Source organism: Quercus robur, chromosome 7 (assembly GCF_932294415.1).
Source record: "Quercus robur chromosome 7, dhQueRobu3.1, whole genome shotgun sequence".
NCBI lineage: Eukaryota > Viridiplantae > Streptophyta > Magnoliopsida > Fagales > Fagaceae > Quercus > Quercus robur.
In genome coordinates, this window is record NC_065540.1 from 2,267,304 (window position 1) to 2,289,051 (window position 21,748).

Consider the following 21,748-nt stretch of genomic DNA (forward strand, 5'->3'; position numbering starts at 1 on the left):
AGCTTGCCGATTTGTGGGATTTTTGTGCTTGCCGATTTGTGGGTTCTTTGATCGGTCTTGTGATGAGCAACGGGTAAGGTAAGGTAAGAGATTAGGGATTTTCAGCAAGTTCGTCGTTAGATCTCATCTAACTGATTTGGGGTTTTGTTTGGTTAGGGACCGTCACGTGAGTGGCAAGTGACTAGTAAGGGCGGGAGTAACTAACAGTGGTACTGTAGACATTATTTTATTATTGACTACCAATGCCGTTTGCCACATCAGCAATATCCGTTTATAAAGTAACGGTAGGGACTAAAATGGAACCGTTTTTCTAGAGAGGGACTAAAAGCGGTAAAAAAAAAACTTAGGGACTAAAACGGGAATCGGGTCAAAATGTAGGGACCAAAATGTGTTTTTCGCCAAATAATAATTAACATCGCCAAGGAAATAAAAAGAACCACGCTTCTAACTTGAAGTCCCAAACAACAAATAACCAAAGTCAAACAACCATACAACTTGAGTCATTTGCATATAAAAAATGCTAATTAATCAATAAATGTGTTCTAAAGTTTACAAAAAGTCAAAATCAATAAACATAAGTACACACACCACCCAAATACACTTGATCATATAGTGTAGAGTCACAAGGAATGAGATGTTTATTGTGTTTTATTGGCTTTTATGACCAATTTTAAATTTTGGAGAGGCCGAATATATATATATATATATATATATTTTTTTTTTTTATTTTAAAATTTCATATATATATATATAATATAGTTCTGTTATTGTCCTCAACCCTAGCTACCTCGTGTAAAATCAAGCTTGAAGTATGTCCTTTCCCAACATAGAAATGCGATTGATCCCATAGGAAATGTTGAACCCTACCTTTGATATTTCGGGATCGTGTCCATAACAACCCCTAAGTCAAATATGAAGTATGTGTTGCAATGGCAGAGAGATTTTCATTTCTCCCCCCTCCCCCCCCCCCCCCCCCCAACAAAGTTTCCCCCCCACCCCCCAACAAAGTTTAAAAGGGGAAGAAGGACCTCCAAAAAGGTGTGCACAACTTTTTTCAAATATTGCATTTCTTTATAGACAAAGTTTGGTTACAACTTAACTTAATATCTTTTTATTAAATGTGAATTTTGACAAATCAAACATTTTCTTTTTATATTCTCCATGTTTGCAAAAGTTTCTAAAAATCAAAGATCAATGTTATATTATCAATTAATTTTAAATTTCAAGTTTTTATAATCCAAAATTATTCATTAAAAAAAAAAAAAAAAACAACTTATGGATCGAATAATAAATAACAACGAATTGACACAAAATTTGACATACATGTTAAAAACATGTGTGGGGCCAGAGAGTTTGTAACCCCAGCCCATTTCACGTTAAGGCCCAAGGCCTGCGCCGAGGAGATACATGGCAGAGGACGCACCATGAGAGTCAAGGACGGTCTAAGGAAATGACCGAGGACGAACTCCTGCTCGGCATGCCATAAATGCCCCTAAAAGGAAGAGTGATCATAGTGCGGAACTGCACGATTAAAAGGCTGCCAAAACTGCAATAAAGCATTCTGCACCTGACAGAGCCAAGCTCTTCAACTTTTACAACCATCCCCAACCACTTTGGGTATGGGCTGATGGGACAAGTATCAGCCTTGGAAAAATCGATCCTACACGTGGACGAAGGATAAGAAGTACAGGCTAATATAAAAGGAGGAACAAGCAATCCGGGAGAGAGGCTGGGAAAAATGGCCAAAAACCAGAGCCTCCCAGCCCGCCTCCAGGAGAAAGACTCCTAGAGCGAACACGACTTAATTATGTACGAACACCACGAAAAACTACCGTCTAGTGACCAAGGCCTAGCCTTTCAAACCCACGCTCTATAAATGATATTGTTTGGGCCTTTTTACGTGCGAACCCAATATTATTCTGGGTCGTTACAAATTGTGTCCTCACAACATGCAATCCAATAGACAAAGTTTGGTTACAACTTAACTCAATTTATTAAATGTGAATTTTGACAAATCAAACATTTTCTTTTTATATTCTCTATGTTTGCAAAAGTTTCTAAAAATCAAAGATCAATGTTATATTATCAACTAAATTTTAAATTTCAAGTTTTCATAATCTAAAATTATTCATAAAAAAAAAAAAAAACTTATGGATCAAATAGTAAATAACAACGAATTGATCCAAAATTTGACATGCATGTTAAAACATGCAATCCAATAGCTAGATTTACAAAATATGTAGTAGTGTTAACATTTTAATAGGAGTTGTAGCCATCACAAACTAGTTTATAGCAAAACTTTGCCATTTCCCTTTTTATTGAAAAGTTCTTTACTAACTTACGTACCAAAGAGTCTCCTGTTAGAATCATCCTTGACAAATCTCTAGATTGTTTTTACTTTTTACCTTGTTGGTAGGTAATCAAGGTAAGATTTCACCATCCATCAACAGTATCATCAATTAATATTATTGTTACCATCATTTTGATTAGGTTTATTTTTTTTATATTAACTTATTATGTTTGTACAATGCATAGAATAATAATAATAATTATTATTATTATTATAGTAATGGAATACTTGCCTATTGACCTTTTTTTTTTTTTTTTTTAGGACAATTTCACTTGCATGGTTTTTTTCCCCGTTTATACTTACATATGAACGTTGAGGATAATAGGCATTTGAGTTGTGGTCTCCAGTTTCAAAAGGGCGCGTCATGGTTTGAAAAAAGTTGTTGACCTTGAAATGAATGAGCAACAATTCTCCTTCACAAAATGGTGAGTCAAATAACAACCGCTACTTATATGGGCTCGAAAGAAGATTCTAGTTATAATTGGTTTGTATGGAAATGGTCACGTCAATATGCCCTTCACTTTCTAGATATAAGCATATATATTATCATTTTCATAGTTTCCATGCATATACATTTGAATCATTTAGAGCCTTTAAAAATTTCCAAGATTATTGACCTACCTCTTGACACTCAAACCCATATCATTTATAATGACGGGTCATAATCAACACATTAATTGCATGCGGATTTTCCAATCTTTTGATGCTATTTTCAACAAATAGTTTTCTTTTTAACTTCTTCCCAAGTTGGCCTGCTGCTAATTTAAAACTATTTTTGTTGCTTCTTAAAGTAAGATTCAAAGAATGCAGCAGAAGAAAAGTGAAAAACAGGACCAAGAAAACTTTTATACTGTAATAATTATATATATTGGCAGTGAAACGAACACATCAAATTAGATAACAATCTTACCTATCAGCATGATCTGATGTACACTAACCAAAGAAATGGGGCACAACGAATTCTGAGACCTGTCAAGTGTCTATGTCAACCAGTAAACATTTTGTGTGCAGTATCCTTGGTCATTAGCCGCGCTTGAGTTGCACTTATGAATAAATCCCCTTCAGAGTTTATGCAGCCAGTTGTTGCCTCCTCCCTGTCAGTTGCCTAGACAGAGGTCACAAAAAACCAATTTCAATCTCATTAGGAAAAACACGTCTCGGCTGTTAGATGCTGATACAATTTATTGGTCATGGACAAATTCATGTACTTCCAGTCAAATATACAATTTCACAGGAAGGATCATTCTAACCAAACGGAGACGTGGTACTTTGAAAAAGATCATATTCCGCAATTTCACAACTCAAAAACTATTGATTCAACACTTTTGATGGCATTTGTCTGTGCAGCTTAATTGGCAAGCATTTTTAAATATTGCTATTACTATCAACCAATGGATTTACAATGTAGGGGCAGCTAGTAAAATTCCAACATATATACTTTCACATAATGTCATGCTTTTCCCAATATCTAGCAGAGGGATTTATAGTGTCAACCATCCAGTATATGAAAACAATGTAGGGGCAGCTAGTAAAATTCCAACATATATACTTATAGTGTCAACCATCCAGTAGATGAAAACAGGATAAGGCCACAAGGGGAAAATGGTTAACCAACATTTTGCTTGTTTGTATATGGCTAAGACGATCAAAATGTGGATCTAACAAAGTAGGCAATTAGAAAAATCCAAAATAAACACAGTTCTAAATTATGTCATGCATCCTCAATTATCTTGTCAAGCAACAAAAAATATTTTGTTTCTCAATGCAGAGGCTAATACCAGAATCCATTAATTAAATAAAAAATACATACGCATACACAAGACACATCAGATAAGTATCAGCTAATGGACCATTCCCTCCATCCTTCCATTCCTTGAAAGCTGAGTTTAAGCCTATCCTAAATGCTAACAAAGCTTGACAATTAAAAATAAAATAAAACACTAACATACCTTTAAATAACACAATTAGAGTCGGTTCCTACCTATCCTGACTAAGACCTCCAATATCCAAAGATTCTCATGTATATGTCTCATGAAAATTCAACTTGTTCATACGAATGATTCACATATAGCCAGCAACATGAAACCATCACAAGGGTTTATGTATGAAATCGACAACTCAAGGTATCTGTCTTCTTTTCTTATGGGAGGGTATGGGAGATTGTTTGGATTACTTTTGGAGCGGAAAATTCCTATGAACACCTTGAAAGTTAATTTCAAAGTTCAATCCAACTGGTCATGAACTATAAGAAATAATGCTTGTAGAAGGGCACTACAGGTCAGGACTCGGGAGTCTTTTCACAGTTCTTGATTAATGAACTACAGTGTAGAGAGGGAAAATTCCCGACCTATTACAAGCTGACACGTCACATTACCAAGTCCACAAAATACAGCCAATTACAAAGCACCACATACTGCTGCTAGGTTTTGCTATCACTATTCAGAAGCCAACAGAAATTTGCCAAGTGTCATGCAAGAACCAATCACGCATCAACGCACGTGTAAGCGATGACTCAAGCAGCCTCGCATGTGTAAGCGATGACTCAAGCAGCCTCGCACGTGTAAGCAATGACTCAAGCAACCTCGCACGTGTAAGCGATGACTTAAGCGGACCAATCAGGCTGTGACATGTGTCACCAATCAAGCTCCGCCACGTGTCGCTCACCTACCCCAAAACTCCTATAAATAGAAGCCTTCCTGAGACATTTAGAAGGAAGAAGATTCAGAGGAAGAAGATTCAGAAGACCAGAATCCAGAAGTGAAAAAGCTCTGTGAAGATCAAGCCTCAAAGCCTTCAAGAACTTCAAGAACTTCAACCCCAAAATCAGAGAACATTCGAAGCAGAATCATCCATATCATCTGCCTAGATCCTAAAGTTCACGGGAATCAAGCCAAAAGTGTCTGAAAACATCAACAAATCACAAATCGTTGAAGCTCAACGGATTCAAGCCTCTAAAGCTCCGAAGAACTTCCACCACAAACCTTCGAAGACGAAGAACGCACGAAGAATATGAAGAACGCGAAGAACAAAGGATATCTAAACAAGCTCATAGCCAGAGATTCATTATAATTCCATTCCAGCAATTTTCGATCCATCCCTCAACTAAATTGAAGGATATTTTGTGTTCAAGTCAAATCCACATTACCACAAATCTAATCAATAAGTTTTGCAAGGAGATCGAATCAGAGGATCACTCTTTTGTAATTCCAGAGAATTGTACCACACAATCATCAATATAAATTCGCATTTGTGAAACTATTTTACTTGTTTGATTTATTTCAAACTAGAAATTTAGTCGCTTACATACAGGTCACACATCTTTATGAGTGAGAGAGCGCACAGCCCTTCTACTCAATTTTGCATCATGTGCAGAAGTCACATACCATCTATTCCATCGCTAGGAGTGTCCTCTTTCCATCGGATAATTCTTCTATAATTCAATTAGATAGGCATCAGGGGCCTCATCATTGAAAATTTTTTGCTTTTCTTATTTTTTCCTCTAATTTTCCTACTTCTAAATGTTGGGTGCTGTATGGCTTCTGGATAGCTAGATTATTAATCTCAATCATTGATACTTGAAGACATATGAAATATTGAAAGAAATTCACTGCTAAATGGAAATGGGAACCAAAAAGAGGATAACAAAAGCTCTTGTGGAATGCTAAAATATAGTCACTCATGTTGAGAGGAAGCCAAAATGTCTTAATTTATATAATCATAATTGTTGTGCTCCTATTCCACATTTAGAAAGGAACATAAAGAGATAGATATCGTAGATCAAAACACAATAGAGACAACAGAAATTGAAAAAAAAAAAAAAAAAAGACAGAAAATCCATAAGTTTGCTTAACCATTTCTACTTTCATATACTAGCAAAAAAATATCTAACCACTGGAAAGCAGAAAATTATTAGCATATAAAGCTCTCTTACTGCAGATAAATTTTTTAAATGAATAAGAAACTGATATTTTAATGCAAAAATGTGTCTTTATGTATGTTACATATAGTAATCTCCCAAGGATTTTTTTAAATTTTTTTTCCTTTTGCCATTTCAATTAAAGAACGCTCAAAGAGCTGAATTCACAACCAAAATCCCGTTGTGTTTGTGTGTTTTACATCTATGTATACAAACTTTACTTAAGCCCTCAGACAATTAAAACCAATCAGTTCTAGATGATTGTGCAGACTTCAGAAATGTACTCAGTTCAAAACTAGAAAGTGGATATACCTTCTCTGTGAGATATTTAAATGCAACTCTCTTTTGTCCTGCTTCATATATATATATATATATATATATATATATATATATATATATATATTGCATTGGGAGTATATCCGATATCACAATATAGATACAAAATCCTTAGAGCTTGTTTGGATGGAATAAGTTTTGAGTGATATCACTCAGTTTTCTGTTTCTATCATCCAAAACAAATGGGTCTCATAAATGGATGTTTGTTTGGCTTGATTTTGGATGATTGTTTCTATCACTAAATTCTCTAATTTTTGAGTGATGGGTTATGGAAGCTGAAAACACATTTTAGGTATTTTCAGTTTCCATAACTCTGTTTTCAATAGCATTTCTGTAATTAAAACTATATGTTGGGTCCTACGGTTAGAGTTAGCCGCAAACGTTTTTTTTTTTTTTTCACTAGGTTTGATGAGTTTGGTTTCTTCATCTTCTTTTTCCTTTCACACTAGGTGGCTTCTTCTTCTTCTTATTTCATTGGGTTCTGGTTTCTGGCTTGCTTCTCTTTTTTTTTTTTTTTTTTTAAATTTTTTTTTTTTATTTATTTATTTATTTTCACGAGGTTCTGTGAGTTTGGGTTTCTTTTTCTTTTCTTTTTTCCCGGGTTTGGTTAGTTTGGGTATTGGGGGTTGAGGAAAAAAAAGAAAAGAAAAAAAAAGCTATATCAAGTTACAGGTATGGTGCCTACAAATAGTTGAAAATTTTGAGTTATGACAAGTTGAGTGATAGTGCCAAACAGGTGGGGTGTGAGAGTTGGGATATTTTAAGTGATGAGTAATGAGTGACGAAAACTGAGTGATGAAAAAAAACTAACCAAACAAGCCCTTAATCACCTAGAGTAGGAAAAAACTTGAAACCTTTTAAACGTTCGATCCAACAAATAATAGAATTTGGTTAATAAAAATAGCACTTGTGATTCCACACTAGCACAAACAGCATAAATGCCCTAGTTTTTGGAAACATTTTTTCAGAAATTAAAAAAATTGTCAATAGTTTTTCAATTCTCAAGAAAATTTTTTCTAAAAATAAAAATTATTGTATGACCTGCACACATTAACAAAATCCTTGCCGTAAAGATGCACTTTTTGTAACCCACCGTCTGTGGTGGAGGATATATTAGCTTTTGATAAGGCTAATTTTCATTGTAATAGACTTGTGAATTCCTAAGTAATGATTAAGCCTGTTTTACCGAAAAAAAAAAAGATGCACTTTCCCATTTCTAACTCGAGGATGCCGCTGTTTGGTCCCATCAAAAAAACAATGGTGAATGGTCACTCGAATGCATCTGTCGCCAATATGAGAAGGGTCTGCTCCAATGAGCATTGTCTTGTCATGTTGACAAAAGTGATACCTGAAGCCAATGTTTGAAGACATTAACTATTATTCTTTATTTTTCAATGAGAGAAATTTCTTGAAACAAGGAACTTTGATCTCACCTAGAAACAGTAATATTTGTGCTTTCCCTAGTGATATTTATCAGTCCATCATCATAGTCACGAAGGGTGCAGCGGTTTATCCATAGTGGGAGTCGAACCCACGACCCTTTGATTCGAAGACAAACGCGCTAATCCACTGCACTGTGCGGTCCTTTGTGAACGAGTTATGCCTCTTATTTGTGTTGTCTTTTTTCACCTTAACAAGCACCGAACCGGTGCTTGTTGTAGTGACAAGAAATTCTTGTGTCAGTTTGCTCCTTGTTTAATTTTTACATGTCTACGAATAATAGTTTTGTATATTTGATTTCTTTTTTAAACATCAGGATTGCATTAAAGGTTCCAGACAAACTATTTTAGTACATATCATTGAAATTAGAGTTTAGAATCTCTCAAATGTCAACACACAACTATCATTCAATTATTCAAATGTATATATCAAATATAAAAGGCTGTACCAACCTCGCGTATTTGATATGTCCGTTTGTTTTTACATGCTGTGAAAAGAATGATTTGGCAATTTAATAGTAGGAAGTGAGGAGATATCAACTTTAACTCTTCTAATAAAGAACAATAGACCATATCACGGAGTTAAAAAAATTCTAAACAAATATTATCTGTGGGGTCAAAGAATTTGACAATCCCAGCCTACTTTATACTAAGCCCAAGACCCACGCCGAGGAGGGAGAAATGGCCGAGGACGAATAAAGAAAGCCCAAATAGCCTAGAAACGTTGCCAAGGACAATCCTACTCTCGGCATCCCAAATCCCAGGAGGAAAGAACAACACGTCAGCAAAGGCAGCCTCCCAGAGCGTCCCCAGGAGAAGGACAAGTACAATAAGATATCCATGGGTGTATGGTGTAGGAATAATTCAAGGAGAAACTGTCACCTCCGCATCGAATGCACCCAACTAACGTTTTGGCCGCATTAATAAGGAAATGACCCCTGAACAATGCGGCCTTGATTGCCGCAACTCACAGAGGGTTTGGGAAGGTGGTTGATGGGACGAGCACTCGAGTAATGACCTGCATGATCAACAGGTGGAGGGTCAAGATCGACTGGAAAGAAGTATATAATGTGAGAGACTCTCCAAGAATGGGGGATCACAGAAGAAATAGTAGGAGGAAAGAACAAAGAAAGCCCAAATAGCCTAGAAACATTACCAAGGACGATCTTGCTCACGGCATCCCAAAGCCCAGGAGAAAAGAACAGCATGCTGGCAAAGGCAGCCTCCCAAAGCGCCCCCAGGAGAAGGACAAGTACAATAGGATACCCATGGGTGTATGGTGTAGGAACAATTCAAGGAGAAACTGTCACCTCCACATTGAATGCACCCAACTAACGTTCTGGCCGCATTAATGAGGAAATGACCCTTGAACAGTGCGGCCTTGGTTGCCGCAACTCACAAAGGGTTTGGGAAGGTGGCTGATGGGACGAGCACTCAAGTAATGACCTGCATGATCAACAAGTGGAGGGTTAAGATCGACTGGAAAGAAGTATATAATGTGAGAGACCCTCCAAGAATGGGGGATCACAGAAGAAAGAGCAGGAGGAGAGAAAAAGGAGAGGACGGTAGCAGTCTGCATGATCTTGGAAACCTTGGTAACCTAGTACTGAAGGAAGAAGAAGAATACTAAATTCCTCGAACGAAACGCCCGAGGACAAAATTTCATGCTTTAACCCATATCCTTGTTACTCAACTCATACATAACTGTGTCTAGTAATTGTAATTTGGACTAAGACCTAGTTCTTAAACTCATTATCTACAAATTTATTGTATTGGGCTAGTTGGGCTTAAGACCTTTCATCCAATAATAGAAGTACTCGAACCCAGTCCCTACATTATCAAATGAGCAAAATACATTTGAAGCCTAGGCTTTTCAAAGTCTTATTTAATTTTTCTTTTACAAATATTTTTTGTTAGGAGGTTGACAAAAATTGGAATTAACTGAACTGTAATTTAGTTTTTTAGATAACTTAAATTCACTTTATTTTCATAGTGAATTTATCTGCAGTTTTGAAGGCCTTATTTTTTTAAGGTATAATGATACTTTAATCTAACTTATTTTTTAAGTAAACTATTTAAGATAAGTGTAAGGACTCAATTTGTAACAACCCCAAGATGGTATTGGGTTCGTACGTTAAAGGCCCAAACAATATAATTTGTAGAGCATGGGCTTGAAAGGCTGGGCTTTGGTCACCGAACCGCGGTTAGTTGTGGTACTCATGGCGGTCACGTAGAGACGAGCTAAGGTTGTCCATGGATCTTGTCCATGAAGCTTAATGTTTCTATCCTTCCTTTTCCTATTTTGGGTCCCTCCTTTCCGGCCTCCTCTTTTGGCGCATAAACCTTCACATTATATAACCCTTCTCAGTTGATCCTGACCCTCCATCTGTTGATCAGGTAGGTACCTACTCGAGTACCTGTCCCATCAACCGCTTCTCTCTACTTTCTGTTAGTTGCAATAACCGAAACCACACTGTTCAGGAGTCTTTTCCCATTAATACGGCTAGGACGTTTGTGGGCGCATTCAATGCGGAGGTGACGTCTTTTCCTTGAACCACTCCCACTCCGTACCCCCATGTGAGTCCCATTCTACTCGTCTTTTCTTCTGAGGGCGCTTTGGAGGCTGCCTTTGACGATATGTCGCTCTTCCTTTTGAAGTCTTGGGATGTAGAGGACAGGATCATCCTCGGCTGCATCTATAGGCTATTTGGTCTTTCACTACTTGTCCTCGGAAACTACTCTTCTCGGCACGGGCCCTGGGTCCTAATGGAAAGTGGGCTGCGTCGTAAGTTCTCTGGCCCCACAATAAGTATAAATTATTTTATTTTTTAAATTCATGGAAAATTAATGGCAACAAAAAATTCTTAACAACTTTTATTTTTACTATAACCATTTTAACCTTTCGTATTCTGACAATTATGGCATGTTTGGTAAACTATAATAGATACTATAATCATGACCGACCCTACCCTTAGGCGAATTAGGCAATTGCCTAAAGCCTCCAAGTGGAAGGGGGTCCCAAAATTTTAGAAAAGAAGGGGTAGTAGGGGCAAAAAAAAAATATATATATATATATATATATAAATATATATATATATATATATATATATATATATATATATATATATATATATATATATAGTTTCAGATGAATTAGAAATATCCGACACATCCTTTTAACCAAAAAACAAAAATTTTGGTAGATCCGGTTAAACATTGGTTCTAAACAAAATTATTGTCCAACAATAACATTATTATCCTCTAGACAAACCAAAAATCAAAAAGATAAATTACAAATCCAGTCTAAGAGATTAACCACAAAACAATCACAAATCAAAACAAATAAAACAACTCAAATCCCTAAAATTTTTAGTTTTACCATTCCCTCTACTTCTTTCTCTTTGCTCTCTACCTCTCTCAAGCTTCCTCCACCTCTCTCAACTGCTCAAGCAAGCTGCAAGCTTTCTCCGCCTCTCTGACTCTCATTCCTTCTCTAAATCTCTGTTTCTCTGCTCTCCGGAGTCTCTGCCTCTCTCAACAGCTCTAGGGCTTTGAGTTTTCTGATATGGTGCAGTGCGTATCAAGTATAATATTTGCTTGGTTGGCTTTCAGTTCAGCCTTTCTCTTCATTTTTTTTGTCCAATGGGCCTGCCTTCTGCCTGGACGTTTCACTTTGTTTGGGCCTTCAATTTTTTTTTTTTTTTTTTTTTTTTATAAATAAAGCCTACGTTTTTTTTTTTTTTTTTTTTTTTTTTTTTTTTTTTTTTTTCGGGGGGGGGGGGGGGGGGTGTGGTTATAGATAATAGATACAGTTTGTTTAGGTGTTTTTTTTGGTGGGTCTTATCAATAAGTCTTGTGTTATGGTTGTGCTTAAATTTTTGTTATGCTTGTGCTTAATTTTTTTTTTTAATTTTAATTTTGTGTTTATATATATATATATATATATATATATATATATATATATATATTTTAGTTAGTGGTAATATATTGAATAATGTTTTATTTATGCAGGTTGAGATTGCTAAAAACTTGTTATTTTTCGGTGAAACTACAATAATAATTTTTATATAAATCAGGTTCTATTTTTCATTTGCTCTACACTTGAAAGTTATTTTTTATTTTAGTCTTTATAAATATATTGTTTGATTAGGAATGTCTACTAAAAAATATGCATCTAGATATGAAAAACTTAAAAAAAGAAAAAAAGAAGAAAAATTAATTGAGTCTCAAAAAGGATCAATATATAAATTTGTTATTAGTAATAAACAAAATATAACACAAAATTTAGATGAAAATATCACAAATGAGCAAGAAATTCACCAAAAAGAGTTAGAAGATAATGAAATGATACAATTGCAAGATAACAATGATACAATTGCAAGATAATGAAATGATACAATTGAAAAGGAGATGTTAGAAAAACTTGAATACAAATATTTGATTAGTCAATTTGCATCTCAAAAGGCAAGAAAAATAGATTTTAAATGAAATATATTATAATATAAAAATATTAAATTAATATTAAATTAATTAATATATAAGTATAAAAAAAGGCCCCATTTTTATTTCTCACCTAAGGCCCCAAAATGTCTAGGGCCGGCCCTGACTGTAATGTAATAGATATTCCTATGGTATAACTATTTGATTGTTTGGTTATGTTTTTATTACAATGAATAGTTATTCTTTATGAAAAACTATTCTTCAAAATGAGGAATAACTATTCCTTATCAAAAGAACTGAATATTTATTCCTTCACATTATGTAATAACTTTTTAGAAAAATTTCCTAAAAAGCCATTAGTTGCCACATCTTCAAAAGGAAAGAAAATAAAATTTTCTTATTGTTAATTATTAGCTCTATTTTGAATACCCTAAGATAGGTGTATTTTAGGAAATTTGACTTTAAAATGATTTAATTGCACATTCTTTTTAGACTCTACTAAATTGTGAATACATATTCAGGATTCTATTCCTAAATGGTCACTAAACTAATGAATAGTAATACTTATTACATTCCAACTTAATGTATTTCTTGTAATACTTATTCCTATTCTCATGTAATAATCATTACAGTGTACCAAACGTGCTCTTAGATTTTCTTTTATGAATTCACAGTTCAAATTTGTGATCTCTTTTAACATCATAACCTTTTTAACAGTTGCTAAATCGTCACCAATAATTATGTTTCTTTGAATTTCTGGTGGTAGCAAATGATTTTTTTGTTGGGAAAATGTTTGGTTCCAAACTGGTTTAGAATTATCTTTCCTCAATCCTTTATATGGTGATTGAAGAGACCACTCACGTATAATTTTAGTCACATTAATTTTATATAAGTCATGTGACTTATTTAAATAATACACATGAATAATCTTATAAATCACCACGTAATAGGTTAAAAAAGATAGCTCCAAACCAATTTGGAGCAAACTTTTGTTTTTTTCATGTCTCCTAAAAATGTCAATTTCATCAAGTCCAGCCCCTATGTGATTGTAAAATTACTCAATCCTACAATAGTAGTTCTTATTCTCAAATGAGTGTGGATCCCACCATGGGTCCCACACAAGAGCATACACTTGTTGTGAAAGGAGAGAGAGCTCTTACTTTAGAACTGAACAATTTCTCCTATGTGATTCTTTCTTGGGCATTCTTTGGCTCCAAAAAGTAAGTTGACAAAAATGTTTTAAAACTTAAAAATGAACCCGTATAATTGATGTTAAAGTAAATGAGAAAGACCATTCATTACTAGTTTTGCAAATTTTGATCAAATATTAAAATAGAAAATGTATACATTTTTTTTTCTATTTTAACTGCCCACTCTTCAAATACACCACATATCTCTCATCATTGTTAAAAATCTCAGGCTTTTCATTTTGTAGTATATCTTATTAAAGCCATTTGATAAATTTCTTTTTTCTTCCCCACACTCCCCAATGCCCAACAACATCATCTCACATATAGGCAAGCAAACCTACACTCAAACCTAGACCTAAACCCAATAGTAGACTCAACCCAACAATGAATCCACCACCAACCAAAGTAACGATTGGGCCTTCCCAAACCTCATTTACCCTAAAAGTTTCTTATGTCCTAGAAGCCGTCACCTCATGAAACCACTAACCCAAATTCCTTTCAAATTGCTGTCATCATCACCACCAAAACCTAAACCTAAACCCTAAAACTGAAATCCATCAAATAAAAAATATCCAACATCTTGTCTTCCAAGCCATGTTGAGAATGGTAGTGAGGTCACTTTCATGCAATGTGCAAGGTTGAAATTCTCTCAAGCATCTATGTAATGCTAGTCTATTCCTCTCCCTTTGATTGACCTTTACCTATGTCACGCCCCAAACCCAGAAGGGTCCAAAGCGTGAGAGAAGAACCATTAAGAGCGAGTACGTAGGAGATTTTTTTTTTTTAGTTTTTCCTCAACACATGCTAAGGATAAATAACCATACTAAAATCTCCATATTACAAGTTAGAGCTCTATAACACATTTACAAACAATAACTCAAATCATGTGTCTCCAAATAATACATGAATATATTTCAAAACTCCAAATGGATAACACAAAATCACAATCCCTTCTAGAATACACAACATCAATATTGGAGTTAGGCCTACAATGCCTAAAACTAACAAACCTCAAGTATCCAACCTCCAATAGATATAGCTATGGCCTCGAATAATTTAGTAAACTGAGCACCAACAATTTATGGCACAAATCTCCCACTTAGCACAGTACTCTAGTCACCACCAATAACTAAGCTTCGTGCCCAACGTATAGCTAATTTATCTGTAAAATTGTTAGAGAGTGGGATGAGCTAAAGCCTAGTAAGTAGCATAATTAATGGGGGTGGGGGAAATGCAAGTTTCATGATTATAAACAATTTGCAAAACATGTTTTAGTTTGGGAAATTGCTAACTGAATACTGCAAGATCATTTTTTGTAATAATGTAACAAGAATGATTAAATGATGAAACACAAAGTTTCTCAAAATAATACCAGGAAACTATATATTATAATCTGTGAGCACTAACAATATAATTTCCAAAGCCATAAAATCTAACATACGGTAATTTCATCACAAATCTACCATACTACCACATAGACCGATTAGGGGATCCACCCATTCACAACTGGCATGATATTGTCCTCTCTGGCATGCAGACTCTTGGCCCCATGGACAGCAACCTCACTCATACCCTCAAGGTTTTTCTCTCCCTCCATGGGCAGTAGAGAGAGCGCGTCAAATAGGACCTCTCTTGCATGTGGTCTCTTGGCTCCATGGGCAGCAGCCTCACCCACACACAATCAAGGAACCTCTTCCCTCCATGGGCAGTAGGGAAGAACGCGTCATCCAAAGTGAAAGGGCACTAACCTGGATTTGATTCCATTGTCACAAAGACTACGGAAACCAAATCGGGTGATCACGGGGAAATCACACATGGCACGGTGTCAAAACCATATAAAGCTCACAAGTATACATACCCTTTCAAAAACATAGTTTATAACTAGGTAGTTTCAAAAAAACCTTAAATAATCTAACTACAACAAAGTTTGTAAGGTTTTCAACTTCATTCTTTTCTATTTTCTATCAATTTCCCAAATAATACAAGACAAGATAAGCATCTTTAAATTTTCTAATATACCATAAAATCTATGATTTCCTTATCAAAGATTAAATAAAACATGCTTATATTTTCCATGTTCACAATTCATGCATTCCCCAAATGCGATACCAAATATGATGCATTTTTGTATATATATGTGTGTGTATATATATATATATATATATATATTAAGGTTACGACACAATAGTTTTTAGGAAAATATAGTTTCCATAGGTAGTTTCCAAAAGCGTGTCTAACCCAAAAACAACCTTTATGCAATATGTTTATTTTTCAAAAATCCCATTAAAAAGCTACTTACCTTGGAAGGCCAACCAATTTTACCTCAACTGGGCACCACAAAATCAACTAATCCAGTCACTAGGTCCATCACCAAGAATATCAGAACCTAGAAACACAATGATCAAACCTATCAATAACAAGGTCTTTCACAAAGTACCATCACACTTATCTCCATAAATCGTAACAATACCCTAAAATCAAACCAAAGGCCCTAAATTCTAGCTTGCCCGTCCTAAGACAAGTACCCTTCCCAAGCAGGAACCAAACAAGCATCCAAGGAACTCATAGTGCTGACACAACCAAAACATTTTAAATTCACTACCACAAAAAAAGTGCATCATAAGATAATATAACATACTCATGAATCTCTTTGAGTACTAAATAATATATTTAAGCCAAGATAAGATCAACCGAGGTTTGGGATTAATTCCACAATTTCTCAGCGTTTTAGTCTTGCTTTCAGATTCAGTACATAACAGGGCAGCCATTTGTAAAAATTGTTTGGTCAATGAAGAGTTATCCGATTAATTCAAAACTTTAAGGGAACATTCCCCTATATGTATAAAATGTACCACATAAAATTCAGCCCAAAACAATTTTTCTGTAATTTATTAAAAATCATGCATTGCGGCTGACTCAAATCTGTCATGACAGCTTTATAGTTGTAAGACTAGCCCAAATTATTTGAGAATTTACTCACATTAAAACCACCAGATTTAAAGCATATTGAAAACAAGAAATCAAACCCAAAAATCTCATATAAAAAACTTATCAAACACTTGGTATGCAAAAGCACATGCTCATACTTAACTTGCATAAATTCGTAGTTATCACTCCACTCAGACCCACATTTGCCAAAGTCATCTAAAATGCAAAGAACACACTTCCAAAAATCAACCCAAACTCCCACAAAATCAACCCACACAATTTGCTGAAGGAAACCCAAGTTGTTAACCATGAAGAAACCCCAAATGATCATCATTTGTAAAAGCCCTTAACCAATTAACAAATAAATCCACCAAATCAAAAACCCATGTACTCAATCACATGTATACCACTCATGTAGCTTAGATTAGAAAGAAATCTTAGAAAAACTTGAAAAGCTACCAAACAATTAAGAGTTTTACCTTTAAAGCTTTGAGAGAATGGAGCGTATGGGGTTGCTAATGGGGTTCTCCAGTGAAATCTGTCAAAAGTGGTGGTGGATGACTGGTTTACCGGTGAGGGAGTAAGAGAAATAGAGGGAGCTAGAGTGTTTATGTGTGTGGGCTTCGGTGGCTAAGTGAGATAGGAAAATAGAGAAATAGAGAGAAGGGGCAGTCGGTCAAGAGGGAGAGAGATATCAACATGAAGATGAGGAAGAAAAGGGGGGCTGACTTAAATTGAAAGGCTTAATTACCAATTTGCCCCAAAATATCTTGTGAGTAAATTACCAATCTGCCCCTCAAGCTTCCTCCAAATTACACTTAACAACTGGGGCGCTACAACCTACCCTCGATATTTTGTTATAGATTTCATCTAACTTGTGCACAAATCAATTCGTATAATGACTCAAATAAGCCGTGGTGAGTTGAACTCAGTTCTCTCAATACTTACTTTAAGCTCTTCTCAATGACCCAAGATTCTGTATTGGATTTGGACCAAGAAACTGTCCCAAAAAGATCTCACAACAATATACCTCAAATTTAACTAATAAAAATACAATTAACCTTTATAAATGAATAAAATAATTTAAAATATATATTTCTATACAGTCTCATCAATTACCAATACCATATAAGGGGCAAAAAAACAAATTCTTGCTAATTGATATTAAAAAAAAGAAAAAGAAAAAAGATATGATTTTCTTTTCCACCTTGTCCACCTCCATGATATCACAATCCTTTTGAACTAGACATTGGTCCCAGTCTCTACTTCCATTCCAGCTAGCCAAATGTGGCATACTATTGGACGTCTCGTTGCCATTAGAAATGAGCAACTTCAACGTAGGACGAGTCGCTGTGAGCTTTTAATGGCAATTAACTTGCCGATAGCTCCTTTGATTGTCGGGGAACTCGAACTTCTGTCATGAATTAAAATGTTGAATTTGCAAATTTAAAGCTGTAAAATGTCTCTGTCTTTTAGCATTTTTCATTAGGACTGCCAAAAGGAAATAACAAGTTATACATTAATTTGGTCGGTGTTGAAGGTTCATTGTCTTGAATTACTTGTACAAGCTTCTTAAATTCGATTAAATTTAAATCACCATCAGTTTTGAAATATGTGTCACATAAATAAATACATGTATGGACCAATTTTGATTTTACGTGTACGAATTCATGACGGGTTTGCATCCTTATGAAAATCATGAAGGTCCTCGGAATTCAAAAAGCGAAATTGCATGAGTAGAAAATGTTACATCCATAGTTTCACTTTCATACATAGTTCATAGATTTATTTATTAGGTATATAATCTATTTGTAAGGTATGTAGAGTAAAGTCATACATTGGATATTAATGGGAAGAGTGAAAGATTAATATAATATGGTTGAGGTCAGGGACGGAACCAGGATTCGGAAATTGGTATAGACCAAACTAAACATAAGCTTGTTCAATTGCATTGTGTTAATTAACATCATAATATATTCGTGGTAATTCTAGGTTATTCTATAATGAACTATTACCAATTTTATATATGGTGATTTTTCAAAAATTTATTTGATGGATTTTAGAAATTGGGACATCAAACTAGATGTTGACAATACTGCATTTTCAATATGAGCTTCTAAATTATTTTGAATATTTCTTAATATCCTACATCTACCTAACCATTTAAATAATATTTTGACATAAGATTGACAAATTTCTCTCATTTCTTAAAAAGTAACATTACCAAACAATTTATTACAGCAAGCTCATTATATAATTTTTTTAATAAAAAAAATAAACACTATTATTACAGCAAGCACAGCTAAAAACTTTTTAAAAAGTAACTTAAAAAATATAACAATAAGCACTTCACAGTTCACACCATGTGAAATGAAAATCATACATTTGATAATGCCAAATTTGTGCTTTACTTTTGTTGTCAATATTAGTTTGTCTACAGGTAATTCATGTTATTTTTGAGGCAATTGGGTTTCTTTGTCTACAGGTAATTCATATTAGTTTTTGGGCAATTGGGTTTCTTTGGACCAAATTTGTGCTTTATTATTATTATTATTTTTTTTTTTATTATTTTTGTTATTATCCAAAGGGTATTGTAATTATTTTTCAGGCAACTAGGCAAAAGGGATAGCATAGAACATATACTTTTGGATTTCATAGGCCAATTTATAATTATTTTGGAGGGAGGGGGCCAAGATTGCATATTTTGGGGCAAATTGAAAATCTTCTTTGTGTACACACATACTAAGAATTTTTTTTTCAAAATTTGGGGGTGGGGGGGGGGGGGGTGGGGGCTAGGTCCGTCTTTGGTTGAGGTCATATTCTTAGGCTTTGATTTTTTTAATTAAATGTGTTTCTATATGTTATATTAACTATTCAAGGAGTCTCTCCAAGTTGTTCAATCCAAAAGTGGCAAGGTTATCAAGATTCCTTTCGTAGTTGAAGTGCAGGACGAGATACATGTACTTAGAACCGTTTCACAAATGGAATGATGTGCAGCAAAGGTGGCAAGGTTATCAAAAATCAAAATCCCTTTCGTAGTTGGAGTGGGGATCAACTAGGTACGTATACGTGCATGTATACTTGGAGCTTTTTCGCAAATGGAGCGAAGATGATATATCGCACAAGATAAGCCCATAAAACCTATACAAACAATTCTGGAAAAAAAAATGTTCAACGAAGGAGTATTGTCAATAGTGCTAGACAATAGTGAGGTGCAAGGTTTCCATGGAGTGAGTAGGACTTGTTCATAACCCATATAAAGGTCTTGAAACCCAATAAGTGGCAGAGGCTCACATGTAAAAGGGATATTGTTGACTATACACGTGTATGTAAAATCTCACTTTGGACACTAATGAGAAAATTGAGCGATTAAAATAACATAGTTGAGTTCATATCCAATGGACTTAAACCTTTTGGGTTAAATGTGTCTCTATATATTATATTAACTACTCAAAAAGTCTCTTTTAAAGTGTTCTATTTATAAAACTTTTTGTTGCTAATTATTTATTTGTTGAAAGTTTATTAAAGTATCAATTAAATCTAGAAAAATAAAATAAAACTTTTAAAAATTATAAATATGCAAATAAACTAAAAGCATAAAAGTAAAAATAGTTGATGTCAAAAGAGGCACTAATCGATCACGGATGATAAATGCCGTTGCAACTTGCATGCATGTTATAATAGTTAGTAATATAATTAATATTTGAATTTCGAAATGTCGCTGTGAATCTCTCTTTCTTTACGCTGTCCAGTTATTCTATACTTCTAAATGAAGTTATGGTCCGAATTCAGCTATACGTCGTTGGCAATGTATACCTTCTTTTTTTTTTTTTTTTCTGTGGTGTTTAAGCCCTGAAAAGTGAATTAGGACCTTTCAAATTTCGATAGACTGACCTACCTAATTAAGAAATAATAAAACTCCCACTTTTTTTTTTCCTTTCTTTTGATGAATTTCAGCCACTACCACAATTTTTTTTCCTGGTTTTTGATTAATAGTGAACAATAAAGCCCTAGCACGTTTTCGAAAGAACTTGGTTTTATTCATGACTGGATTATTATTATGTAGATATGTTTAACCAAAAATTTAGGCAACTTTCTTTTGCCAATTGGTTATTCGGTTGACAATTTAACTAACCTCATATATTTTTTGTTCTGGCCTTGAAATGACAGTTTTGCATTCACACACCATATTGTTTGGTGATGTGTTGCTATCCTTTGAGAAAGAAAATACTTTTTGAAGAATTGTGGCTCTTGTCTACATCAACTCGATACAATTTGAGGTCTAAGAGCATTTTCATAAGCTCTCTCATAAAAAATGTCATTTTGACACATCAAAAACCTACTTTATCATTTTAACACATCGTTTTACAATATCTCATTTATCAGATATTTTATTCTTCCCTTATATATATTAAAATAATATTTACACCACATTAAAATAATATATTAAACTCCTCCAACAACAACAACAACAACTCCTCCACCACTGCTGCAACAACACCGACAGCCACCACCGGCACAAACCCACGTCCACCTACATCACCTTAAAAAAAAAAAAAAAAAAAAATCCACAACCCAAAAAATAACCACCACAACTACCCAATAATCACCACCACAACCATCAAATTGCCGCCACAACCACAATACCACTGCCACAACTAACCCACAACCCACCACATTCACAAACCTCAAAACCCATCCCAAATCAAACAAACCCACAGCTCAGGCGACGAGATCTGCTTCAGGCGGGAGACGTCAGCAATGAGATCGACTTCAGGCAACTTCAGGCGAGATCGGTTTCAGCGGCTTGAGGTGGCTTTAGGCAAGATCAGCTTCAGGCGACTTGAGGATGAAAGAGGAAGAGAATGAGAGTGAAGAGGGAGCTGTGGAGGACGACTATGGCTCCGGTGAGATCGGCAACTTCGACGAGATCGGCAAGAGAGAAGAACTCAAATGCAAAGAGAAAAGATGAGAGAGAGAGAGAGAGAGAGAGAGAGAGAGAGAGAGCCGGAGTGAATATATGAGAGAGAACCTGATGAATAAAAAAATAATAAAAAATTTTGGCATTGCTATGCATACCGTCTCATATTTGAGACGGTACTGTAGCATGTTTCAAATTTTTGAAACATTTAGAACAGCTGATGAGGCT

General features: G+C 34.8%; 2 protein-coding genes and 2 long non-coding RNA genes across 5 annotated transcripts in view; 1 reads left to right on the plus strand and 3 right to left on the minus strand.

Moving 5' to 3' along the window:
• Positions 1–8,402, minus strand: part of LOC126690776 (probable pectate lyase 4) — a 63,393-nt gene extending 54,991 nt beyond the window's left edge. The window contains exons 1-5 of the mRNA XM_050385904.1: positions 8,396–8,402; positions 8,036–8,141; positions 7,789–7,950; positions 7,692–7,698; positions 7,510–7,545 (exon numbers count right to left, since the gene is read on the minus strand). Of these exons, the coding sequence (XP_050241861.1) occupies positions 7,510–7,545; positions 7,692–7,698; positions 7,789–7,950; positions 8,036–8,141; positions 8,396–8,402 (318 nt within the window). The remainder of the gene's footprint in view (positions 1–7,509; positions 7,546–7,691; positions 7,699–7,788; positions 7,951–8,035; positions 8,142–8,395) is intronic.
• LOC126691692 (exocyst complex component EXO70H1-like) overlaps positions 1–21,748 on the plus strand; it is a 197,056-nt gene that overhangs the window by 62,219 nt on the left and 113,089 nt on the right. The window lies entirely within an intron of this gene.
• On the minus strand, positions 8,574–10,082 carry LOC126691699 (uncharacterized). Its single transcript, XR_007644822.1, has 2 exons — positions 9,198–10,082; positions 8,574–9,059 (listed from the first exon to the last, which is right to left on the minus strand). It is a non-coding gene; the product is annotated as an uncharacterized LOC126691699 (long non-coding RNA).
• LOC126691698 (uncharacterized) lies at positions 14,487–17,287 on the minus strand. Its single transcript, XR_007644821.1, has 2 exons — positions 17,079–17,287; positions 14,487–16,057 (listed from the first exon to the last, which is right to left on the minus strand). It is a non-coding gene; the product is annotated as an uncharacterized LOC126691698 (long non-coding RNA).